The sequence below is a fragment of the Neovison vison genome, chromosome 6, assembly GCF_020171115.1.
Source record: "Neovison vison isolate M4711 chromosome 6, ASM_NN_V1, whole genome shotgun sequence".
Taxonomy (NCBI): domain Eukaryota; kingdom Metazoa; phylum Chordata; class Mammalia; order Carnivora; family Mustelidae; genus Neogale; species Neogale vison.
The window spans coordinates 49,617,285-49,644,840 of NC_058096.1; the positions used below are offsets into that span (position 1 = coordinate 49,617,285).

The 27,556-nt window shown below is 37.1% G+C and overlaps 1 protein-coding gene across 2 annotated transcripts in view; it reads right to left on the reverse strand.

The window, feature by feature from the left end:
* Positions 1-12,105: 12,105 nt before the first annotated feature.
* The window catches only part of ZBTB11 (zinc finger and BTB domain containing 11), a 29,782-nt gene continuing 14,331 nt past the window's right edge, over positions 12,106-27,556 (reverse strand). For both annotated transcript variants that reach the window (XM_044251276.1, XM_044251277.1), the window contains exons 4-11: positions 23,650-24,488; positions 22,990-23,169; positions 19,996-20,241; positions 18,556-18,700; positions 17,491-17,608; positions 15,377-15,535; positions 15,080-15,255; positions 12,106-14,326 (exon numbers count right to left, since the gene is read on the reverse strand). In XM_044251276.1, coding sequence (XP_044107211.1) covers positions 13,809-14,326; positions 15,080-15,255; positions 15,377-15,535; positions 17,491-17,608; positions 18,556-18,700; positions 19,996-20,241; positions 22,990-23,169; positions 23,650-24,488 — 2,381 coding nt within the window. In that variant the 3' untranslated portion in view covers positions 12,106-13,808. The remainder of the gene's footprint in view (positions 14,327-15,079; positions 15,256-15,376; positions 15,536-17,490; positions 17,609-18,555; positions 18,701-19,995; positions 20,242-22,989; positions 23,170-23,649; positions 24,489-27,556) is intronic.

Sequence of the window (27,556 nt, forward strand, 5' to 3'; positions counted from 1 at the left end):
TAGTGTTCTTATTTTCTATTCTATGTAATTGTTGCTGGGTTTTTTGGGGTTTTTTTTGTTTTTTAATAAAAAAGAAGAGCCAGATGTTACAATTGTTGCTCTTGCCCAGATTGTTGGCCAAAGTAATGAGAAATTTAAAATTAGTATTATTGGAGTTCACCTAACTCAGCACATAGTTCTATAACATTTTAGTGTCTGGGGTTGGAAAAGACTTAATCCACATCCTCCCTCTCCTTCACTGCCTAAGTGTTTCTGTCCTGTGCTGTAGAAAATCCTGCCAAGGCATATCTTTGAAAATCCTTAAGTGTTAGAAGGTATACATAGTGTCTACCATCCATTGGCTCCATGTCGTATTCGAAATAATTTATATGACTGCTGCCCAGTAGGTCAGGTCCTAGTAAATAACAAATTGAGCTACATTTTAGAATTAAGACTCATTCCAGTTTCAATAATAACAAATGAAGGCTGTGGGTTTTCAAATGTATTTCTTAGATCTCGTAATCAAGGTTAGCTTCACTTAGTGTGGAGGGAAGTTACTTTCCTGGTCACGTGAAGGTACTTTGAATTTTAAACTTCATTCAGACTTAGAAAACATTGTGAAAGTATTACAAGGTATTTCCATGTTCTCCAAATGTTATTCTTAAGTATAGGACAATTGTCACAATCAGGGAATTAACATTATTATAATACTTTGCTGTATTACTTTGTATTTTGTCCTGCAGACTTTTCTCCCATTTCACCATTTGCTCCATTACTGTCTTTGTAGTCAAAGATCCACTTCATTATCCCACATGGTGTAGTTGTTATCTGTCTCTCTTTAGTCCTTTAATCTGGAACACTTCAGTGTTTGTCTTTCATGACGTTAGACTTTTTTAAAATGATAGGGCAATTATTGTAAAAGATCCTCAGTTGGGGGTTTGCCTGCTATTTCCTCATGATTAAATTCAGTTTATAAATTTTTGGCAAGAATAGCACAGAACTGATGTGTCCCCAAAGTAGCAGCAAGTGCATGATTAAATTGTTCTATTGCTAGTAATGTTAATCACTTGCTTAAGGTGTTGTCTGCCAGATTTCTCCACTGTCAAATTACTGTTTTCTTTGTAATTAGTAAGTATCTTGGGAAATTCTTGGGACTGTGTAAGTACCCTGTTTCTCATACTATTGGCCACTAATAGGGCAGGTATTCATGGTTCTTTCCTGAAACAGTTGTTAGTATAGTATTTGCCAAGTGATGGTTTGCTATTCCCAACATTTCTTCTGCTTTTAGTAGTTGAAATTCTACTATGAGAAAGCCCCCTCTTCATTTTTTATTTAATTTTTTATTTAATTTTTTATTTAATCCATGGTTCCTTCTAGAAACTGGTGTTTAGAAATCAAAATCAGTACTAGATGTGCTCATTGATACTGAGGTACCATTGCTTCTAGCCTGCTTAACAGAGCTAGAAAGTATCTGTAATGTACACATCTATATTTATTTCTAGATCAATATGTATGTGTGTATATGTATGTATATATTATATGTACGTGTATTACCATTAATTCATATTGCTATTTCCCCTACCAGACCCAACACCAGAATTCATTCTAGTCTTCCTGTATTTGAAACTTACCCAATACCAAGAAATACACTATAATATGTTTACTTTTATTTGCCAATTTCTAGAATACACATAAAGTACTTTCATAATTACTAACCATATATTTACCAATGAAAAAACAGCCTACCAACCTGTGCAGTATTTGTGTAAAGTTCCTTTTTTTTAGTCTTAAAGTTCATAATCAAAATACTGTTTTACAAAGTAATGTGGCTTCTTTTCTGTTACCCTTTCAGTATGGTTATGCTACTCATTTGTAATGAAATTAGTTAACTTGTTTTTGTTTGTATTTCATAATGAGTGCTGCCCATTCTGTGCTAATTTTCATGGGGTTTTTTGGTATGTAAAGTACTAAAATAGTTCTAAAAGTTGGAACTATACAAAAAGTGTGTAGTTTCTTTCTTCCTATCTTTCCTAGCTCTTTCTCTTTCTCCTAGCCTTTCTATCCTGTTTGCACCTATCCCCTATAGGTAATCTATTTCTGGTTTCTGTTTTATCCTTCCTATGTCTCTTCTTGAATAAATAGATGAGTGGTTACTCCCCCCCCCTTTTTTTTTCTTACATGATACATAGCATGTTATAGTTAAGTCTTTTATATTTTGGTGGTTTTTTCCTACTTTACAGTGTACCCTGGAAACTATACCAGTTCATGGAGGTTTTATTCCAAAAACATTTTTAACAGCTGTGTAGTGTGAATATACTAGAGTTTATGCAATTACTCTTCTATGTTTGGGCATTTAGGTCATTTCCAGTATTTTGCCATTGCAATGCTATAATCGAATAACCTTGGACATGTGTATTTTCATACTGTTGTGAGGTATCTTCCTTCAGGTAAATTCCCAGAAATAGGATTTCTGAATTAAAATATAAGTGTATATGTACTTCTGTTAGATTTTGCCAAATTCTCCTCTGAAAGGGTTGTACCAAGTTTCTTTTCCCACCAGAAAAAGAGTGTGTGCCTCTTTTCACAGCTGTGCCAACAGGATGTTTAGGTCATCCTTTAAAATTTTTGCCAAATCAGATAGGTAAAACATGGTATTTCAGATTAGTTTTGATTTGCATCTCAAGCTATGAATGAGGTATGGTATCCTCTATATTTAAGGGCCAAGGGCCATCTGAATATCTTAATGAATAGTCTGTTGATGTCCATTCCCATTTTACTATGGGTTTTTGGTCCTTTCTCAGATTTTAAGAACTCCTTATATACTCTTTATCTTTGGTATGTTACAGTTTTCCCAATTAATTGTCTTTTGGCTTTGAATTCAGTGTTTTTTTGTTTTTTGTTTTTTTTGTGTATGTGTTTTTGCAGTGCAGAAAGCTTTCATTTTTTATATAGTAAACCCATTAATTTTTTATTTTATGTTAATATTTAGAAAGCCTTTCTCTATACTGATATTACAGAGGAATTTACCCATGTTTTTCTTGTGTTTTTGTATTGTTTCATTTTTTTAAAAAAATTAAGTTGCTACTAATTTGGAGTATATTCTTGTGCATTTGTGAGATCAGGATCTAACTTTAGTGAACTGATATCTTTGTGATAATAAGCCATCATAAGAGAATTTTGCCTTTGTGTCTTTCTGGGGTGTTTTTTTTCTCATATAGGTTTGACATACTGTAAGCTTAGTCCTCAATACTTTATTGTTATTGGAATGGAGTTTTCTCTGTCATTGTGTGCTGGTTGTTTTAGGATATGAAGGCAATTTCTGTATGTTAATTCTGTCTTGCTATCTTACTGAATGCTTTTATTGAGTTTTATCATTGTTTCTCTAGGATTTCTCAGGTATATCATCATTCCACCTGCAAATAGAATTGGGTTTACTTCTTTACCAATTTTTGTGCCTCTAATTAAATTTTCTTGCCTAACTGTATTCCTTAATACTGCTAGTACAGTACTGAATAAGAGAAATAACAGGCACTCTTGCCTTGTTCCTGTTCTCAGTAGAAATGTCTCCAGTATTTTACCGTTAAATAAGATGCTGGCTTTAGGACTAAACATAATTTAGCATGTTAAAAATATCCATCAGTTCCTATTTCCTGAAGTGCTTTTTATCAGGTATGGGTGTTGAATTTTGTCAAAGTCCTTTTCAGGATTTTATCAGCCAGGGAAAACTAATACAGACGGTCCCCACCTTACCAATGGTTTGACTTCTAATTTTTCAGCTTCATGATGGTGCACAGTGATAACACGTTTGGGGCACCTGTCTAGTGGCTCAATCAGAAGAACATGTGACTCATCACAGGGTCATGAGTCTGAGACCCATGTTGGGTGTAGAGATTATATTAAGAAATGTGTATATTATATATATTACACACATACACACACACATTCAATAGAAACCGTACTTTGAATTTTGAATTTTTTATCTTTTCCTGGGCTGGCAGTATGCAGCAAGCTACCTGTCCAAACCATTAGTTAAAGAGTAAACAATACACTTAAAACTATTCTGTACACACACAACCATTCTGGCTTTTTTTTTTTTTTTTTTAAAGATTTTATTTATTTATTTGACAGACAGAGATCACAAGTAGGCAGAGCAGCAGGCAGAGAGAGAGGGAGAAGCAGGCTCCCTGCTGAGCAGAGAGTCTGATGTGGGGCTCAATCCCAGGACCCTAGGACCATGAACTGAGCCGAAGGCAGAGGCTCAACCCTCCGAGCCACCTAGCTGCCCAACCATTCTGTTTTTTGCTTTCAGTGTAGTATTCAATAAATTACATAAGGTAGACACTTCATATACAGTAGATTCTGTGTTAGATGGTTTTGCCCAACTGTGGGCTAATGTAGGTGTTGTGAGCACCTCTAAGTTAGGCCAAGCTAAGCTCTGGTGTTTAGTAGGTTAGGTGTATTAAATGCATTTTTGACTTAACTTTATTTCCAACTCTAGTGGATTTATGGGAATATAACACCATCCCCAGTCAAGGAAAATCTGCATAAAGATTACTGTGAGAACTTTCAGGTGTAGCAGAAGTAGCAACTGCTGGGACCATCTACCACCTTAGGGCATAGGGAGTAAGTGAATAAGGGAAAGATCTAACATTTTAGAGGAGGGACTCAGAGGCCAAATTTCAGATCTTCGAGGAGAAGGTGTGGCTGCTGCTGGGAGGAGCAACATAGCAAGGTGCCCACCATCAACAGTGAAGACAAATTCTGGGAATCCCTGATTCAACTGCATGACGAATCCCTGGTAATACGTACCCTTCTACCCCCACAGGAATCATTGTTGGCTAGCACTAATTGTTGCTTTTTGTTTGTATGTATGTATGTATGTATGTACTTATTTATTTATTTATTTTACTTCTTTTCATTGTCCTGTTCTTTTCAAATTTCCTACATTGATCCTACATTACTTGAATCATTGGAGAAAGGGGTGGGAGTAGAGGCATCCCTAAATAAGGTGAATTAGGTTTGCTGTCATTCTAGCATATCTGAATTAGATATGTGAGAACTTTTCTTTTTAAAAAAATATTTATTTGTCAGAGCACAAGCTCAGGGGAGTGGCAGGCAGAGGAAGAAGTAGGCGCCCCACTGAGCAAGGAGTCCAATATGGGACTTGATTCCCGGACCCTGGGATCACAACCTGAGCCAAAGGGAGATTCTTAACCCTCTGAGCTGCCCAGGTGCCTCTATGTGAGAACTTGCTTTGACCCACATCACATCACAGTAGATAACCACTTAATTATTGTACATGGACACAGAAATAATTCATAGCTGTGTACATTTTTTTTATGTAGTCCAAGAGTGGTGTTACCCCAAATCTTTTTTTTCCTGAAGGTAAATCCTCTCGGAGTACTTTATCTGCAGTATCCATTGAATTCACATTGCTTAATATTAAAAAAAAAATAAGAACTGTTGTGTACTATGTAAAATACAGAGGATAACCACTATAACTTTACTGCAGGAAAAGTTACCTGAACTTTGCGCCTCTCACTAATTGGTATATCATCCAAATGCACCACAAGTCGCATTTCACGCGGAGCCTAGTACTGTCCTGATTTCATGCTGGTCAAACACCTGGAGTTGGGTTATTTCTGCTTCTTGCTTTCAGAATTCCATAACTAAATCATAGTTGATAGAAGTTTAGGATAGATCAATAGAACTATAGAATATATAGAACATATATATATATATAAGAAAAAAGAATCAAAACAAGCAGAACACTTGAAATCCAGTAATGCAAACAAAGTAACATTGAAAGAATAATAAGTACTAATTAGATGTTGAAACATTACCAAATGATTAAAGCAAATCTAAGTGAAGACGCTTTTCTTTGAGAGGTAGTGGTGGGGAAGGAGGTAGAGGAAGAGAGATTATTAAGCGACACAAGGCTCAATATCATGACCTGGACCAAAATCAAGACACTTAACAGCCACCCAGGCATTCCTGAAGATGCAATTTTTTTTTTTTAATTTAAAGATTTTTAAGTAATCTGTAAACCCAGTGTGGGGCTCCAACTTTACAACCCCCAGGTCAAGAGTTTTAGGCTCTACTGATGGAGCCAGCCAGGTGCCCCAGGGAAGATGCATATTGAGAGTGAAAAGGTGTATCTTTGGGGACAGAATGTATGGGAACTCTACTTTTCTGCTCAAATTTGCTATGAACCTAAAACTGCTCTTTTGAAAAAGTTTATTAAAAAAAAAAATCCAAGACGTGAGCAGTGGTTTAACTCAGTCACAAAGTGCCTCTCCACCATAAATACGATACTCAGTTGGATATAAAACCCCCAGAATATTCTAACACTACTGTAGTGCTCTGGATGAATATTAACTGTGTATAAACATTCATATATACATAACTATATAAGCAAATTTCTCAAGACAGGATTTCAGTGTAGTTATACTCTCAGAGGATCACTTGGAGGGAAAAAAGTCACTTTTCCCATCTTTTAAACATTTTTTCTCAGGGTACTTGGGTGACTTACTCCGTTAAGCGTCTGCCTTTGGCCCAAGTCATCCTGGGGTCCTGAGATTGAGCCCCACCTTAGGCTCCCTGCTCAGTGGGGAGTCTGCTTCTCCCTCTCCCTCTGCCCCTGCTTGTGCTCTGTCAAATAAATATTTTTTAAGAAAGCACTATTAAAAAAAAATTCTCATTCTATTCCATTTAATACTATGGCAGGCATTGGCTATGTGTTGCCCTAAGGAAGAAAATTAGAATCATCGCTTTTACCAGAGACGTTACACTCTGATAGGAGTAATTTAAGACAAAGCAGCTGCTGAGCACTTGGTTGGCTCAGTTGGGCAACTGCCTTTATCTCAGGTCAAGATGCCAGAGTCCCAGGATCAAGCCCTACATCAGTCTCCGTGCTCAGTGGGGAGTCTGCTTCTCCCTTTCCCTCCACTTCCTCCCCTGCTCATTTTCTCCCCTTCTCAAATAAATAAAATCTTTTCTTTTTATCTTTTCTACTTTCTTTGTTGTCCCATTGGTGGTTGAGTAACATATTGTTTAGCCTTCATGTGTTTATGTTTTTTCTAGCTTTTCTCTTATAATTGATTTCTAGTTTCATACAGTTGTGGTCAGAAAATTACTTGATACTATTTCAGTTTTAAATTTATTGAGTCTTGTTTTATGGCCTAACATGTGATTTGTTCTGAAGAATATCCCATGTGCACCTGAAAAGAATACTGAAATACTGAAAATGACTGGGAAGAGGATCAACTTGTTGTATGATAGATGAGTTGTGCAACGAAACCAGTGAAAATTGTAAAAACAAATATAAAAGCAACCATTTAAAGTATCTTGAAATGGCCAAGCACCAAATGAAAGACATGTGTTTGAGAAAAATCATTTAAGAAAGGCAACACCACCTCATGAACAGAGACAACAGTGGTCAGAGCCTCAGTATTCTCAGCTCACTTTGCCCCAGGTAGAACCTTTGTTTCACAAGTGGTGGCTGGATGGAAGCCGGGAAACACCACCTCTCAACCACACATAACCAGCCTTAGCTCAGAAACAGACAGCTGGAGGCAGAATAAGGAGGACTGATGTCCTGATCCTCCCAGATAAATAGCCCTCTGACTGGGAGCCAGTGGGAGATCAGAGTGGTGTCTCCACCTCACTGAGAGATGGTTGGGGAAGGAGAGGTTTTGTTTGAAACACCACAGACTTTTACATACAATTCATTTATGACAAGACCCAGAATTCGCACAGACCCCACAAGTGAAGAGCTCAGTCCCACAGGACTACTGCAGCTGCTTCAGATGCCAGCTGCAAGTCTTGGATTTCCCTGAACCACCCACTCCTCTGCCTGGCTGACTACAAATTTGGGAGCTTCTGTGGAGCTTCTCCTTTGATAATTTAGTAGAACAAATCACAGAACTCACTTAAAGTGTTATACTTACAATGACAGTTTTATTATAAAGGATACAACCCAGGAAAAGCCATGTGGAAGAGACCTATAGGACAAGGTCTGGAAGGCAGGAGCACAAGACCTTCTATCCCTGTGGTTGGGGTGTGACACCCACCTAGTACAGCTCTATGTTCAGCAACAAGGAACTCTCCCAAGTCTCTAGGTTTTGTGGAAGCTACATTACGTGGGCATGGTTAATTAATGAATTAGGAGCTGGAGACCCCCTCCCCTCTGGAGATTGTGGGGTGGAGCTAAAATTCTAACTCTCTAATTACATGGTTGGTTTTTCTGGCAATAAGCCTCCATTCTGAAGCTATCTGCCTCACCATGTTAATTTCAGATTTTCACTCTGAGATGGGAAAAAAGGATGCCAACTATCACACCAACTAAACATTGTACCAGAGGTCTTATAGAAAGCAGTAAGGCAAGCTAGAATTGGAATAGGAGAAATAAAACTTATTTCCAAATAACATAATTGGGTATAGAGAAAGTAAAAACTAATTAAGGGAATTTAGAAAGGTTGTTGGATAAAAGGTCTTACTTCCTATGTCAGAAAATTTTAAACATTTCACCTTTTAGAATGTTTTGCTGTAGCTTTTTGTGGACAGATTTTGCCCATTGCATAAAAATGTATCTAATATGTTTATACAAACTAAAACATTGAGTTATAATAGAAGATGACTTAACGTAAGTGAAGAAATATGTTTGTGGAATGAAAATTCAGTTAAAAAAAGATACCAATTCTCTCCAAATGGATCTAGAAGTTTGAAGCAATTCCAGTGAAAATGCCAACAGGATTTTATTGTAGAAATTGGTAAATTCATTATAGAATTTATAGTTAAAGAATATGCAAGACAATCTGAAATAAGAACAAAGTGGGAGGGTTTACTCTATCAGATATTAAAATTACTATAAACCTACAGTATTAAGATAGTAGTAGTAGTTGCAAGTACTATAAGGATTTAGTATTGTTGCAATTTGGTACTGCAAGGAATTGGTGCAAGTGTACAGAAATAAAGCAAAGAAGCAGAATAGATTCCAGAAAGAAATCTACATATGTATGTACCTTTCGTTTATAAAATGGCATGGCTGAACAATGGAAAAAATCAGAGTACTCAGAAAATTGTGTGCACAGTTGGGAAATCTACACCATTAAAAAGCTTATAAACTGGACCGCATTAAAATTAAAGACTTAACATTCATCAACCCATACCATTAATAGAATGAAAAGACAAGCTCTAAAATAGAGGAGATGGTGCCTACAAAACAGCTTGTTTTCAGAAAGAAGACAAGTAGAAAATAGTTAAGATATTCAATTGCCTCATAAAAAGGCTACTAAATGGCCAATAAATAAATGAAAAGGAGTTCAGCTTTACTGGTCATCTGGGAAGTGTAAATTAAAACTACATGGGATACTAAGCACACTCATTTCAGAATGGATAAAGTAAGTACTAAGCACGCAGAGGAGCCACAACTGGTGAGAGTACATTGGTATAACTTCTTTGGGAAATATTTTGGTTCACAAATCCAAGTAACTCAAATTCTACTCTTAAGTTATGTATCCAAAAGAAATGCATGCCCGGGGCGCCTGGGTGGCTCAGTGGGTTAAGCCACTGCCTTCGGCTCAGGTCATGATCTCAGGGTCCTGGAATCGAGTTCCGCATCGGGCTTTCTGCTCAGCAGGGAGCCTGCTTCCTCCTCTCTCTCTGCCTGCCTCTATGCCTACTTGTGATTTCTGTCTGTCAAATAAATAAATAAAATCTTAAAAAAAAAAAAAGAAAAGAAATGCATGCCCATGTATATACCAAGAGGATAAAAATCTTTCATTCCTCAGGATAACCCCAAACTGAACATGACTCAAATATCCATCAATGGTAGAATAGTGAAGTTGTGGTATATACACATATTTTTTTTGGAGAGCACACAGAATAGACAATGAACAGAACACACCCAAACAGCAAGATAAGATGAATGGAAAAGGGAAGCAGGAAAATGAAGAACTAATTGGAAATACTAAGATAAGAAATACAATTTTAAAATGAAGAAGAGATAATTGAGTAAGAATAGTTACAGATTAAGTTGAGGAACTCCAAGAAGGTTATCAAGGAGTGAGAAAAAGATGGGGAAAATGAAAGAGGTATTGAGGGTAGAAATAAAACTTACAGAAATATAAAGTAGCCAGAAGGGAAAATATTTAAAGAGATGCTATTTGGTTTCCAGACTTGTGATAGCTAGAAGGCAATGCCATCAGCATTTAGGTCTACAGAAATTGGAAAAAGAAATTAAACACAATACTGAGATCCATCGGAGCTCCTGGCTGGCTCAGCTGGTAGAGCACATGACTCTTGATTTCAGGGTTGTGAGTTCAAGCCCCAAGTAGGGCAGGGAGCCTACTTAAAAAAGAAACAAAACAATAGGACCACTGAAGAGCTACATCTTCAGTGAAAGAACAGTCAGGAAAAAAACTCAGTTCACCAGTCCAGGCAGATACGGATATTTGTCCATCCCAGCCTGGGCTGTCGGTGGGCAAAAACCTCCCTTGAAGATTTAGAATAGCCAGGGGCACCTGGGTGGCTCAGTGGGTTAAGCCACTACCTTCAGCTCAGTTCATGATCTCAGGCTCTTGGGATCGAGCCCCATATCAGGCTCTCTGCTCAGCAGGGAGCCTGCTTCCTCCTCTCTCTATGCTTGACTCTCTGCCTACTTATGTTCTCTGTCAAATAAATAAATAAAATCTTAAAAAAAAAAAAAAAGATTTAGAATAGCCAGCTTGCTCCCAAATTGGCCTGAAGTTCAAATTTATAGGTGCTGGTCCAGGAAACCATAGTCGGAGAATTAATATAAAAATAGTTCCTAACCATGAACACTCTTGAGCAACCTAGCAGAAGCAAATACAAAAATGATCTGGAAGGACTCATCCTTCAACCCATGAGGGTGGCACAGGCTTCCTAAAGATGAGGCCCTATTGGAGGTAAGTTCATACTCCAAAATCCCCTAAGACTCTTGAGGAAAAACTCAGTAAGCAGTCATATTTAAACTTCAAAACATTAAGTAATACATTATAAGCATGGTATATTTAAACTGATTAAATAAGTTAGTTAGGGGTGCTTGGGTGGCTCAGTCGTTAAGCATCTGCCTTCAGCTCAGGTAATGATGCCAGAGGCCCAGGATCAAGTCCTGCATCGGGCTCCCTGCTTGGCGGGGAGTCTGCTTCCGCCTCTCCCTCTCCCTGCTGTTCTGCCTGCTTGTGCTGTCAAAAAAATAAGTAAATCTTTTAAAAAAATGTTACTTATGCATCTTTGCTCCACAAGCTTCTACAAACTCTAATTGATCAATATATAGGATCAAGAGGAAGCAAAGGCTTTTATTATGTATGTTCGAAGCATTAGATGTAAAACTGTTTAGGAATTTCCAAGAGATTACAGGTTTAACAAGAAGAATCATGAGCAGGAAATATCATGCATGCACAGAGAGTTTGCATCAATGCATCAAAAAAGACAAAACACTGAACTTTTGGATTAGCTTTAAGTTCAGCAGTTTAGGCAACCTTGTGAAATTCTGTATATAGCCACTGTTAATAAAACAGATTAAAACCCATGTCAGAGAACTAATTCATTGCTATCAATTTATACATTTCAGTGACTAACAGCTATGACTCAAACTGCTTGGCAGCAGGAGTAGTATGTACATTTAACCAGGGGTCCCCATACAATTAGGGGAGAGTCACCTGACAACAAAGCAATGCATGTTTCTAAGAAAGAATTGTAAATTAAATACAGAAGCTTCCCCCATGGCAACATAAAACTGAATTTTTGCAACCTTAACACTTGTTTCTACACAAACTTATGTAATTCTACACATTTTGTGAAAAGTCACGCCCAACATGGGGCTTGAACTCACTACCTCAAGACCAAGAGTCATGTGCTCTACCAACTGAGCCTACCGGTAACCCTGTAGCTCTACACATTTAGTAAATCACACTACTTCCAATTTTGTGGGAAAATTTTGTTTATGAGTAAGAAGTTTCAATATTATGTTTTTACCCAATGGTTATTTTTTAATGTATTCAATTCCCCTTGCCTTTAAAAATGGATTAACTTTAATAACATAACTGATTTATGACAGCAACTGAATTATGAAGAGAAAAGTGACAAGGTCAACTCCAAAGCTTATGCTTTTAAACAAGATTCAACATCTTTTATTTACAATTTTGGACATACATTAATGGTCTTATACAATTAACTAAATCTAGTAACAATGGTGAAGATGGAACATAAAAGACACAATTCCAAATTTTAGTTAGGTTGAAATACATTTTCACTAACTGAAAGGTATGATAAACGAGCAGCCATTATAAAGTTATAGACTGTATGTCAATTCACTTAAAATTGAAAGTCAGCCACACAGCTATAGGAACAATGGGAAATTTGCAAATGCAAATATTACATATGCAGGTATAATGCATGCATGGCATCACATTTAGTCTTTATCTTTTCAGCCATTTTTTAAAGTAAACTGGAATAAATATCTTAATAATATATGTACATCAAGGCACATTCTTTTCTTGTGCTTTAGGAATGATTTACTTGTGATTTTGCTTATATCTTCATTTTTTATACCTTATATTAGCTTCTAATACCTAAAGTAAAAGGTTTAATTTTAACAATTATAGTTTGAGTGGTAGTTTCCTACAGGAGAGAAATGTGGCATCTCCCCAAGGTTATTTTGAAGGTCAGAAAACTGGATAGCTTCTAGAAGTGGGAATTTAAAAATCAAACACACAAATTAATAATTCTCACATAACTTTTAAAAATAATTTACTTTCAACAATTTGGTGGACCATAATCAATTAACTTCTTTATATAGTATACTAAAATGAGGGCTGACTTGAAGAATTTTCAATATTCTGAAGTTACTTGACAATTATACAGTATCCACACAGGACCACTGTAGAGGTCCGTATTGCTATCCTATTTCTAAATTGCAGTTTTTCAACAAAACTGAACGATTAAACATGATACAAAAGCTGCAAACATACCAAATCTAGTTTTAATTTGTTCATTCTTCAGCAAAAGAATGAGATTTTTTTTTCATTCATTGTCCCATGTTATCAAGGAGAAATTTCCCATCAACAATGTTTAATAACAGTGTCCTTTGCTCATGGTCAATTTACTTGCCTTGAAGAGATAGTATATAGTAAGGCTTTAATAGGCATTTCATGCATTTTAATGGCATTTTAAAAAATCAGCTATTTACTTAAGGGTTCCCCATCTAGGTTAAGTATACTGTGCAAACTTGATTACAACATGTAACTCATTAAGTGCTTTAAAATAGAATAAATCCCTGACTTATAAGGGGTTAAAATAAATAGTAAGTCAAGAATCACAGATTTGAAGCATTTTAAAAATGTAATATACTTACGCATTCTACTAAAATGCTTTATATTAGAATTTTTTTTAAACCTATAAACAGGGCAAATGAAATCACAGAACCTCTCTATTTTGAGAATAAAAGAGAAGATGATCTGACTAGTGCAGCCTTTTAAACTCAAAAGTATATAATAATGTCAAAATGCAAGTGAAACTATACAGTTTTTAATTTAGTCCAGTCCTTTATAAACATTAATTCATAAAAAGTACACCATGATAAACCAATACCATCAAGTAAATTTGCTTTCAATTCCTTTACAATAAATGGATTTTTCAATAGAACCCATTAGCCAGACAAACCGTTCAGAAATTCAAACATCACCAAACAGCCCAGAGCCTTGACCTACAAACTTTGGGCAGACAGTCACACACCGCAGTGTGAACAGATGTTCTGTGAGTTCAGTACACATGGGATGTCACTTCTTTGATCTCCATCGCTACAGTCACTCTGCTTCCGAAATGTGTGCCACCTCTACTTCAACAGTTTGAATAGCTTCTGCCACTTCTGAGAGTTTCTGTCCTTGCTGTTGCGCCAACACATAATTAACCACTTGCATAATGCTTTGGTCAGAGAGCGTAGATACTGACGGACACTCTTCCGTTGCCGCAACAGCTTCCAGTGCTTCCATGGTCTCTCCCGTCACCACCACTGTCTCCAGTTCTTGAGGACCACTGCTTTCTTGTTCCTGCATGTCTGCTGTTAAGATACTAACAGCATGCTCCACTTGAGTTCCTTGGTTATGAAACTGAAGGGTATCTTTCTCCAGCATAATTTTGCAAGGCACATAATCTCTGTGGAATTTAGTCATATGTTTACGGAGTGTTCGAGCATCTATGTAGGCTTCACTACATACGGGGCAGACATAGGGCCGTTCACCAGTATGTGTTCTGACGTGGCGTTTTAGAGATCGGGCATCAGCCCAGGCTACTCCACATGTTAAGCATTCAAATGGCTTGACTCCTATTAAAAAAGAGTGAGGGAGACAGAGAGAAGTGTATGTATGTGTGTGTGTATGTATAAGGTCCAAGTAACAAAACATATTTAAGTTCCCTGATAAATAATGCTTTTAAGTCCAATAGCCCTTTTCTATCTGGATTATGGCAATCTTTACTCAGGGCCTAATGGTGTACCTTAGAATGAACAAGATTCTGCAATCTAATCTCTCCACAGGTGTTCCCAGATGTAGAAGTTACTGAGAGACAACTTTTGATTTTCCATGCATAGACTCATTTAACCTTCCCTGTGATCCTATAATATTAGGATAAGGTAACAGAAGCTTCCGCTAGTCCAGTTCAGCATAAAAATGTTGACCTAGGGGCGCGTGGGTGGCTGAGTGGGTTAAAGCCTCTTCCTTCGGCTCAGGTTACGATCCCAGGGTCCTGGGATTGAGCCCCGCATCGGGCTTTCTGCTCAGCGGGGAGCCTGCCTCTCTTCCTACTTGTGATCTCTGTCAAGTAGATAAATAAAATCTTAAAAAAAAAATGTTGACCTAGAATATTAAGCTCACTAAAGAAGGAACCTACCTATGTACATAGTAACTAGGCACCCAGGTTTAGGATCACCTCAATCACTTGAATAAGTATCACATAATATGGGAATTCAACTCTTATCAAAGGAAGATGAGGTAACAGACAAGAAGGTTGGTATAGAGAGACTATTAGATGTGCTTTTCATTCTACTTATATATATATACATAATATTAAGTACAGTTACCTTCGTGGTTGTTCATGTGTCTCCTATACTCTCTTAACTGAGTGAATTTTCTTCCACATTGTTCACACACCCGTTCTAGGTTCTGCTTTGCTCTTCCCTTTTTCCCATGCGTAGCTTTCTTTACATGCCTTCTGAATAATGCTTTCTCATAAAATTCTTTGCCACATATATTACACCTATAATGGGGGTAAAAAAAAAAAAAAAGAATTTTTTTTCCCAAAGCACAAGCATCCAAAAGAATTAATCCAAGTACATATACCATCTCAAGTAAGTTTAGATCCTGCTCAAATTTTCTACCTGTAAGGCTCAGTGACAGAATGAGACTTCACATGAGAATACCAATCTTTCTTCCAACTATAGCACTTATCACAAAACTGGCACTGGAATGGCTTCACACCAAGATGTTTGTTCATGTGCTGACGAAGATCTCTAGCTTCAAAGAAACTTTTTTCACATCTGTAATAATAAAGTTCAACCAATCAGATCACTTTATTCTTCTTTTTAAAACAAATTTCCAAGACTCAGTATACTCATGGGTTTCTAGAACTCTACAAAATGATGCCAATTTAAAACACAAGAATTTGTTACTATTCCAATCTTGCAATAAGGCTTCAGGGCTTTAAGTTCTTTTAGCTCTGGAGTACTGGAAACATTTTAATTTTTAAAAAATTTTTATTTAAATTCTAGTTAGTTAACATAGAGTGTAATATTAGTTTCAGGTGTACAATATAGTGATTCAACACTTCCATACAACACCCGTGCTCTACAGAAGTGCACTCCTTCATCTCCATCACCTGTTTGATCCATTACCCTACCCACCTCCCCTCCAGTAACCATCAGTTTGTTCTCTACAGTTCAGAGTCTGTTTCCTGGTTTGTCTCCCTCTCTCTCTTTTTTCCCTTTGCTGGTTTATTTCTAGTACTAGAAACATTTTAGAAGAACCACGCAAAGCTCTCAAAGGCTATAAGACACTGATTTTCTTTCTCCACCTAAAATCTCCGCTTTTACCCTCTCCCTTTCTCTGTTCATGTGTTAGGAGTAAGCCACAGTGTTGACCACAGATAGAATGAAGCAACTGCCTCCAGCCTAAGTCAATCAGAGCACGGGCATTCCCTTGGCCATAATTACCAATTAGGGATAATCAAATGACTTAACCAGATCTGATGGGTGTGGATCTCAGCACCTATATATAGGAATTACCAGAAAAGCAGCTTGGTGATTTAGGAGTTGAGAGGATGTGAGGCTGAAACCATTGCGACTGCCTTGTCCAGAAAGCCTTGGAGACATCAAGTGCTGATGAGCATGAATCTCGTTTACCTTAAACCATTTGGACTCCTAGACTTTACCTTTCTTTCAAGCCAGTTTACATTGGGTTTTCATTCACTTGCAACTAAAAATCTATTGATAATAAAATCTTTGTTTTATAATAAGACTGATCAAAGTGATATCAGCAAATATCCAGAATCAGCAGCCCCACAAACCCACTATTCCACAAAAGCAGTAGACAAAACTGGCCTAAACTATGAGAATCAATTTTACTGGAACTCTGGAAACTGAATAAAACTGTAAAGCAACCAGGCAAACATATAGTAAAATAAATCGTTAGATGTTGGTAAGAGGGCTTTGTAGGGAAGGAGAAGTCTGCTGAAAACATTTAAGAGCAAATGTATTTGCCTCTGCCGCAGAGGGCAAGTGTGGTTGGTTCAAACACTATACAAACCAAGGGCTTGGGAGAAAAGGCTAGGGAATGAAATGGTGGTGCATTAGGGGCTTTGAAAAACTCTTACATACTCCCAAGAATTGAGAAGTCCATGTACTTGTCCAGGGCAACACATATTTAGAGAAAACCTGAGAAGGCCCTAGGCTCTCATCTCTGGCTGACTGCACAAACAGGAAGAGAAGGCCAAGACAGAGTCGTAACAGCCTGGCTGAATGTGAAGGCATTCTGGAGTAAGACAGTGGTGATGTCTAACTGCACAATGTACTAAATGTACTAAAAGTCAGTGAATTGTACACTTTAAAATGATGAATTTTATGTTAAGTGAGTTTTATCTCGATTATAAAAGAGATTTCAGGAGACTTTGGAAAATAAAAAGAGGGAGAAAAGAGAATCTGAGATGTATAACTGACAAAATTATAAGACATTTAAAATGTGTATCATAATGGTTTATGTATCCATTGTGAAAGGATTCCTCCTATTTAATTAATTCACATATCTATCACATCAGACATATATGTGTGTGAATGTGTGTGTGTGTGTGTGTGTGTAGTAAGTTCTACTCCTTTAGCAAATCTCAATTATATAATAGTGTTATCAACTAGAGTGACTTCAAATATCTTTTTTTGGGAACTTTCAAATAAATCTACTAAGAACACAAGGAAACTGATCAGTTTACCTATTAAATACTTACTGAGTACAATGATAACCTCGAACTTCAGGCTTTGGCTGGTGTTTCTTTAGGTGCTTGCTGAGTCCAGAGCCCCTGTGAAAAGACTTTCCACAAACTGAGCAGAGGTACTTGGACTCACCTATAAAAAATAAAAAACACAACATAAATCAAACAATCAAGTGTTCTTCCAATAGAACAATTTACATCCTACTTTGGAAGTTATTTTATCAAGGGGACACGAAAGCTATTACATTTGGCAGTCATCTACTCAGAAGAACAACAAACAAGGTCAAAATCTCTATTTCAACTACAGTACTAGCAAGGTTACTACTACACAAAGAATGTCATGTGCCTGTATAATCATCTGGAGTAGTAATATAGAGTTGAATGCAAGTTCTAGAGCCATTATACCCTTCTCTCAGAGAGAGAGAGAGAGGGAGAGGCACAGACAGAGGGAGAAGCAGACTCCCCACTGAGCAGGGAGCCCAAAGCAGGACTTGATCCCAGGACCCTGAGGATCACAACCAGAGCCAAAGGCAGATGCTTGAGCTACACAGGTGCCCCATCAACTTTTTAAAATCATGACCATTTCTTTAAGTGTCTGGATCTAAATTATGCATAAATTTTTAAAAAGATTTTATTTATTTACTTGACAGAAAGAGAGAGAGATCACAAATAGGCAGAGAAATGGTCAATTTACAGGGGTTGGGGGGAAGCAGGCTCCCCGCTGAGCAGAGAGTCATATGCGGGGCTCGATCCTAGGACCCCGAGATCATGACCTGAGCTGAAAGCAGAGGCTTAACCCACTGAGCCACCAGGCGCCCCTAAATTATGCATAATTTAATACTCAGTACACTTTTTTCTATACTGAGGAAAACAATGAATATTTTTATACCAGTAAGACAGCTCTAAAACTAGATTTAAGAAAACCTTTAGCCTTACTTTCATTAATAAAAAACTGCGTACATAGAGCCATTAGTATATTGATATAATTTCTAAAATAATTAAGCATAATCAGTGTGACAGTAACTTAAGAGTATATAATGTATAACTGTCAATTATTTGTCAATACAAATTTCTTATTACCTGTGTGAATACTCATATGTTCTTGAAGACTCCGTTTGGTAACAAATGACTTAACACACAGTTCACACTGGAACTGCTTTTGTGATTGATGGAGACTCTGGTGTAATTTTAGACCATGCTTATAGATGAAAGTCTTTCCACAGACCTGAGACAGCACAGGTGTTTAAACCGGTAAAACAGAAAAGAGAAGTCATGACTGTTTCTGAAGAATGAGGACAGAGAAAGTGTATGCCATTTTAAAGAAAAAACCTTATGAACAAAATGACAAACTGAAAGTTGAAACAAATGTCAAGGATATTAGCAGACTGATCATCTTCTGACTCAGTACTTAACAAATATTGCTACTTTTCTTACAGCCAGGTGATCCTTGGAGGAGCTCAAAGCAGTACAAAAGACCCTCACAATATCCTTGTGTGACTAGTAAACAGTATACCTTACCTATTAAAAGAGACATGAGAACTTAATCAAGAAAATATACTAATTTCTTGCTACACCGACTAGAATAGTGCTTCTCAAACTCTGTGATGAAGAATGAGGTTTTTTTTTCCTTTCTTCAATCCATTTTTTGTTAAATATGATAAAAATGTCACAATAATGTCAATTGCTATGACAATTTCTAGGTGTCTACTCTCAATTTCTGTACTTATCTTCCATGGACCACACATTTTGAGCAGTTCTACATGAAAAGACCAGAGGCCCAGTTAATACTTACTTTCAAGTCTATGAATAACATGATGCTTAGGACATGGCTTCTAAAGAAATGAGGGGGTGGGGGAGTGGGACAGTGAGTGACACTATACATAAAACACAGCTGACTATGTGCTGGTAACTACTAAAGCTGGATAAAGGGTACATGAGGGTCTATTCTATTCTCTTATAATAAAAAGCTAAAAAAAAAGATAGGATCATTAAAAATTTCACTGGGGAAAAAATGGATCATGCTTATTATATACAAGGCTATAGGGCCTATTAGAAAAATTTCACTGTTTCAAATAGCCCTAAACTGGTTAATCACAGGATTCTTAGAAGTTTTATTTGGGCATTTAATAGTCTCAGTCCTCAGCTCTAAAAAGCACACAGCTTAGGCAGGATTTTTGCTAAGGAGATTTGTTTAAACCATGGGTTCCTTTCCAGTCCAGACTGGTCCTGTTGAAGGTTAAAGGGATGAACGGGATGATGAATTTGTTATTCTCACCCAGTACATCTTCTGAATCTTAGTGAGTTGCATGTGTATCCTAGTAGATTAATTTCAAATTACAACAAATTAAATAGCAAATGAAAGAACACAATTGGGAAACACCCTTAATTCAGGCAACTGAAAAAGTCCTAGAATTCTCTGTGACATTTTGCAGGAATAAGGGGGACTCCAGAATAAGTCAGTATTATCATCAGTTAAGTGCAAATCTTCTTTATATAATAAATTAAACTTCATGGCCTTACCTGGCACGCATGTGGCTTTACACCTGTATGCTTTAACATGTGTATTCGAAGAGAATATAATTTAGGTAATGTCCTTCCACATATGGAACATATAAATTCTCGTTTGGTTCTCCCCTTCTCAGACGATGTTCCCGATGTCTCATTAGACGTAGAATTGGAAGAGGATGAAGTGGGTGCATCTTTTCTGGTATGTCGAATAAGATGTGCTCGCAAGGAAGCACTGTACTGAAACTGTTTTTTACACAACTACAAGAAAAGTAAATTCCATCTAAATGTAATTCTATAACAAATGTTAAACTTGACTATTTCAATTTCCATTTTGTTATAATTATACAAATCAATAAACACATACCCTAAATAAAAAACAATATGCTAAGTATCAGATACAAAGATGAAAGAGGTCAAGACCTAGCCCCTACTCTGGAGGTATATAATCTAACCACAGAGGGAGTCAAGGAAGCAATAAAGAAAGGCATCAATGAGGAGACCAGGTCTGTCTAGAAGGAATGGTAGGACAGAGAGAGAGATAGTACTTAGTACTCATTTGAGTAGTAAGTATTCATATGGAGGAAAACTAGGGGTTAGAGAAAGGAGAAAGATAAAACTGTAATGACCCTTAAAATTCTTTTGGTCTACTACTTTTCTGCCCCCCCCCCTTTTTTTTTTAAACTCTCTTATGATGCTTATTTTGGTAACTCTAAGAAACATGAATAATGGATGAGGACTCTCTCCCTTCACCCCTCCACTCTACACCTATGCAGATGCTTCTTGTTATCTTACTTTTTTTGACCAGTTTTCATGTTCACATTTTTTCAATGATGTAGTTATTACTACAGCTAGGTCATATAGTACACTATGATTCTCTTTCCTTTTTTTCCCTGTTTTGCTTATTTCTATTTATATTTTCTGCTAATTCATCATCAAAGCCTTCCCTCAGTTAATCTACTAAGAGCAGACTGAAAGACATCACCCTAAGAAAGAGATTTCTGTCAAGGCATTTTGTCCTGTTTCAAACTGGACTGGTTGTTTCCTATGCTTGGACTCTGTAGAATTGGAGCCCATGTTTCCTGGTTTCCCAGGTCTTGTTCATTTTAATGGAACACCTCTGCCAATAAGCTTCTTGACAAAAGGCGTTTGGGAGGTAAAACTTTTGACACCTTGCATGTCTAAAAATGTTCTTATTCTGCCATCACAAATAACTGATAATCCGGCTATTGATTTTAAGGTGGAAATCACTTCCCTTTAGAATTTTAAAGACACTATGCCTTTCTTTGTCTTGCAGTTTCCATTATTGCTGCTGAAAAGCCTGAAGTCATTCTGACCTTTATCCTTTCTATGGGTCTTTTTCTGTATCATTATTTATAAGATTTTTTTATCTCTTGATTTGAAGATTTTGTAATTTATCTTGACATACATTTACTTTCATCCATGGTTGTGGGAATTCAACATGCCCTTTTTCACAAGGAAACTTAAGTTCTGATATTTTTCTTTAATGCACCAATGATTTCCTTCTCCCCATCTTCTGTTTGTTATTATTTGGATATTAGACATCCTACACCAATTATCTAAATTTCTTTACTCTCATTTTCTAGCTTGTTTTTTGCATAATTTTCTGAGACATTTAGTCTATTTTCCAATTTTTCTGAGACTTTTATATTTGTGGATCCCCCAAAGTTGCTCTTTTTTCTTGAAATATTTTTCTTTAAATATCTTTTTTTTTTTTAAGATTTTGTTTATTTATTTGACAGACAGAGATCACAAGTAGGCAGAGAGGCAGGCAGAACGAGAGGAGGAAGCAGCCTCCCTGCTGAGCAGAGAGCCTGATGCAGGGCTCGATCCCAGGACTCTGGGATCATGACCTGAGCTGAAGGCAGAGGCTTAACCCACTGAGCAACCCAGGCACCCCTTTCTTGAAATATTTATTATAATGATGATGCCTGACATCTACTGACACTTCAAAATGTTAAAAAACTGACTGGAATTTCTGTGTAAGTCAGGTGGGTGCGGGGGAAGCTGTCAACCACAGGCTTTACTCAGCACTACCCTCCAGGTCCTTTGTTACTGGGCTTCAGATTTCTCATCTTGAGAAACCTGTTTTTGGGCTAAGAATCTGCTGCTAATATTCTGGGACTTCGGTAGGTTAAGAGAACTTGAAAAATTTCAACATTCATTAAGTTTGTTTTGGGTATAGTGCATTCACCCTCAGAGCAGTTATGAGAGGTTTTCTCTCTCCCAGAAAGTAGAAGACCGCTCTTTGGCTGAGGGAGCAATGGTGATTAAGCTGCTTCTTGAAAAGTTTCTAACAACCAGACTCACTTCTACTTTCAAAGTAGCTAGTAAGATTAATTCCTGAGGCATTTGGTACTTCTATAATACAATTTGGACAGATTCTTAAGCTTTCCCCACTGAAAGCCTGGGAATGAGACCTTTCAAATCTGCTTTATCAATTATTCCCTCTATTTATCAGGGGCCAGTGTGTAGTTGTTAAGGTTTCCTCTTCTGTTCTCTTTACCCTTCTATGAGCTTATATTTTTAAAGTTTTAAAGTTTATTTATTTTTTAAGTAATGTCTACCCTTAATGTAGGGCTCGAACCAATGACCTTCTGAGATCAAGAGTCACATGCTCTACTGACTGAGACTGCCAGGTGCCCCTGAGCTTATAATTTTTTTAAATGATAATCTCAGTCCTGTTTTACTAGGGTAGTATTAGGAAGAAGCAAAGATACATCGCTGTTTTTTGTGTTTTTTTTTTTCACGATGGGGGGGGAAATCAAAGAAATGACGTACAAATCAGAATGTGACTCTTACATAGCAATATAAAGGAGACAGTGTTCTGAGTTCTGATACAAATCAGAAGATGACTCTTACATAGCAATATAAAGGAGACAGTGTTTACTGAGAGAACACAAGTAGTAGAATAACAATGAATCAGTGAACAGCATTCTGTTTATCATGAAGTTAGAGCCATCTTCAATTAGCTTTCCAGTTACTTACCGGACATTTGTAATCTCTAGCTCTTTCATGCTTCAGTGTGTGCATTATAAGGGCATATCGTCTCTGAAAAACCATTCCACATTCCCCACATTTATGGGATGCTGCTTCTTCAGTATTCTCTTTAGTATCCCTTTTTGGCTGTTTCATCTTTTTCCCTCTTTGAACTAATTTCTGGGCTACCTAATTAAGAGACAAAAAACACAATCTAAGTAAATATACTCATTTTTTTTTTAAAGATTTTATTTATTTACTTGAAAGAGAGAGAGAGAGCGCACACACATGCAAGCAAGAGACAGGACGAGCAGGGGAGAGGGGCAGAGGCAGAGGGAGAAGCAGAGTCCCTGCTGAGCAGGAAGCCTGATGCAGGACTCAATCCCAGGACGCCAGGTGCATGACCTGAGTCGAAGGCAGACCCTTAACCAACTGAGCCACCCAGGCATCCCAATTCATTTTAATTTTTAAAGTCAAGAATCATGTTATAATATTTCAAATTAATATTATCTTATTAACATTAGTATTTATTTGGTATTAATATTGGTATTGCTTTCCTATACCTACTGCACTTCCTTCCAAAATAATTCTCATGACAGGTATTAAGTTTATGAACAGAATGCTTTTTGACTTAAAGCTAAAACCACAAAGGTAACCTCTTCATTATACCTGCTGAACTGCTGACTTCGGAATGGCCTTCCGTTTTTGCAGCTTTTTCTCCATTCCTTTGTGTAGTCGGATATACCCCCCTTCATTAACAGAACGCTGCCGAAGCCTGCTTCTGTAAGTTTCATCATCAGGGCCCAGGTCTGTCTTTGTTGTCAGTGCGATTAGATTTTCCTGCTCTTTTAAAGACTGGCCAAGGTTCTGCATTGGTTCTGGAATGTCTTCAGCACAGATATCTTCAGTTGATGTGTCATTTCCCATACCATTGTTTTCTGGAGAGCTACTGATTACATTCTCTTTTGAAAGTTTGGGATGAATATTAGAAAGTGTGCTATCTTTGCTGTTTAAAGTTTCTCGTTCTGTGCCATCAATTTTTGTTGCTAAATCCACAGACTCCATTTCAGGATGGGAACCAGTTACACAGCCTGCTGGTGACAGAGTGGCTTGAGCCTCTGAAGAAACCTGGCGTTCAGGGTGTTGTCCTGGCTCTCCATTCTGCTCAGCTTCAGGCAATTCTCCATTCACCAACAGTACAATTTCACAATCCCCAAGTTCAGTAGATAAGGTTGTGGTTCCCTCGCTGGTAGCCACAGGAGGTGCAGTATTTCCATTGGGTTCTGGTAAGTCCTGGGTAGATGCAACCGTTTGGACCTCACCCTTCTTATACACTGTTAGTTGCTTCTCTTCCATTAGTTTATGTACACTTTCACAGATTTCTAAAACTTCCGACATGAAAAGATGGCGCGCCAAGATGGCTACATCAGCCATGCTACAGAAGTCAAAACTTAGCACAGAAGTATAGGCAAATTCCAATAAAGGAAGGAAGCTTGCCTTACAAAAACCTACATGGAACAAAAAAAAAAAAAGGAGGGGGGTACAAAAAAGTTAAATAACCACTAAAACACTTAAGAAAAACAATTAATACATGATTATGACAATATAAAATAAAATACAAATGCAAAAAGGCAAATATGACCATTTATTCTGCAATTAAACACTCTGGATTTGTTTTGTGTTCTGGTTGTTAAATAAGCCTTGACTAACTCACTTCTATGAGCCGAGTCTCTCAATACCTAAAATAGAAAATAATATCAGACTTACTACCTCAAAGAGTTGTTGTAAGGCAGTCATTTTCAAACTGTACTCCTTAGAACCCCGGGGGTTCCTCAAATTCCCCTCAAGAAACAGCTGCTGGAGAATGGAGGGTAAAAAAAGAGAGGGAGGCAGGTGAGTAGGCAGGGTTCAACCAACCTGTCCCCTAACCTCACTTCTGTAAGTATAACTGTATATTTTAATAATATAAGTCTATATAAAAATATGATCGTGAACAAAGGGCTGTACTACTGAAAATTTAAGAACAAGATCTAACATAGGGGTCCGCACAATTTTCCTGTAAAGAATCAGATTAATAATTACTGTAGGCCATAAGGTGTCTGTTTTAACTACTTAACTCTGCCACTGTAGCTGAAAAGAGTGGCCAAAGATACTACACACACAAATGAGCATGGCTGTATTCCAATACAACTTTATTTACAAAAAGGGAGGGAAGGGAGTCTTTCCCCTTTGGGCTACAGTTTGCCTATTCCTGGTCTAAGGAAGGAAATAATTACACACAGGAGTTATGACATTCTTATTTTATGTGAGAAAATAAAAGTAGTTTATTTCTCAGTTCTCAATACTTCACTTTCAAAAGCCATTAATATTCATGATTCAAAAATTGGAAGATAAAAGAGTATTAAGTCCAACTCCATCTCCACAATCAGTATGATTAAGAATCTGTACAGCTTTCAGAGCTTCCTTATACAGTCAAGCAAATAATTTTATTCCCCCTTCTTACAGTTGGTAGCATATTATATACACTGTCCTATGCCTTGCTTTTCTGGTATTACAGTTTATCTTAGAGATCTTTTACCAAAATAAAGAGGGAGAGCAACCTTTTAAAAACTCACATTTGCTCTATTTTTCAGTTTTGACTCAAGGTACATAAAATGTAGTCCATAAATGATGGACAAAGAAGGGAAGCCTTAAACTGTGAGGTATATTAATAGTCCCACTGCAAACTGAAGGCACTACACATGGACATCATCATTACGGCTAATTCAGTCATCCTGTAAGTTGGTAATTAAATAGGCTGAAGCCATGTTACTTTTGCTACAAAATATGACCAAGTTAATTAAGCTTGAGATAAGTGTTTCTTTCAAAAAACAAACAAAAGCCACAAACAGAATAACATATTTTGGACTTCTACTTAGCACCTATTTAATTTCTTTAAGTTTGAAGTCATAAGAAAAAATTTCCCACAAAAGAATTAACACTGTTCCAAGTAACACTTTAAATATGTAAAACAATTTTTTCCAAAGGCACAGTCATGTTCACTGTACAACATAAAAACCCACAAAAGTTTTAAGTCATTCATAATTCTGCCAAGAGAAATGGCAAATAATTTCAGTATTTAACTCCAGCCTTTTCACATATACATATACAGATTCCGCAAAACATTTTAATCAAAATGGACAACTTTGCAAAAAAAAAGAGAAAGTTCCAGAGATCCATTACACAACAAAGTGAACAGAGTTAATACTTGAAAGTCATTAAGAGGATAAACTTTATAATGTGTGTTTACCAAAATTAAAAACAAAAAAAAAGAAAAAAATGGACACAACAGTTGGTTATAGATAGTGTTAGAGAACATCATCAAAAAGATGTGATCTCCAGCTGACCTGTGACCTGGTCTCTAAGGCAAAGGCTCTTCACCCCTCCCCATCCTTGGAATGAGGGTGCCATTTGCCTTTCCTGCTCCCTGAGGCTGCTCTAAGGACATAGCCGTGAGACAGTGATGTGATACTGAAAACACCTATACTAATGTGATAGGACCCAGTTAAGGCATCTTTCTAATCTTTTAAGTTTGGTTTTGGGGAGGTTCAGAGTTCCACTCATCTTGCTGCTGCCCAAGACAAGCCTCATATATAAGTGCCCTTTGCTTGTTAAAACTGCCACCTACCAGCTTGGAATGGCCTGCCGGTTTCTTCGGTACAGGGGCCAATTTCAGATTATACCAGGGAAGCTCATGGGAGGGTTACGAACCAAAAGAAAGAAAAATTATGACAGGGATGGACTTCCACATCCAGCAATATGGCCAACTAAGGTACCCTAATTTGACCTACTTACTTTTAAAAAAGTGAGAGAGAGAGAAATATTTAAAGTATTATTTTAAATATACTTGGTACTCCAACACTGAGTGAAGGAACTAAGAAATCCTTCCTGATTAGTCATGACTACAAACCAAGCTTAATTTGGTGGGATTTTTTGTTGAATATATAGCAGTTTCATAGTCAAAATTTCAAGCAATCCCAGACCGGTAATGCCCTCAGCATTTTAAGAATCCAATGTTTTCTCTGTAGAAAACACTTCAACCCAGAACTCAAAACATTTCCCACAAAGTTTTAAAGAATATGAATTCATTGCGCACAGATCAAAACAAACACACACACACACACACACACACACATACACACACACGTAAGGCACCATGAACAAGAGCTAGTGGAAACAAACAGCATGAATCAAATCCGCAAAGATTTTAAGTACTGCTATAATCAAATATAGAAAGTTAAGAGTGGCATATCACCAGTAAAGAGGAAAAGGTCATAAAAAGCAGCGCCCCAAAAGAGACATCTGAAAAAGAAGTAAATGGAAAAGAGGGATGCCTGGCTGGCTCAGTCAGTAGAGCGTATGACTCTTAATCTCAGGTTTGTGAGTTCAAAGCCCCTTGTTGGGCACAGAATTCACTTAAATAAAAACAAAAATTTAAAAAAAGAATGGAGAAGAGACTGGAATAAAAACTCAATAAATGAATTTAACAGCAAATGAAATACAGCTAAATAATGGGTCAATTAAAATTTTCCAGGAT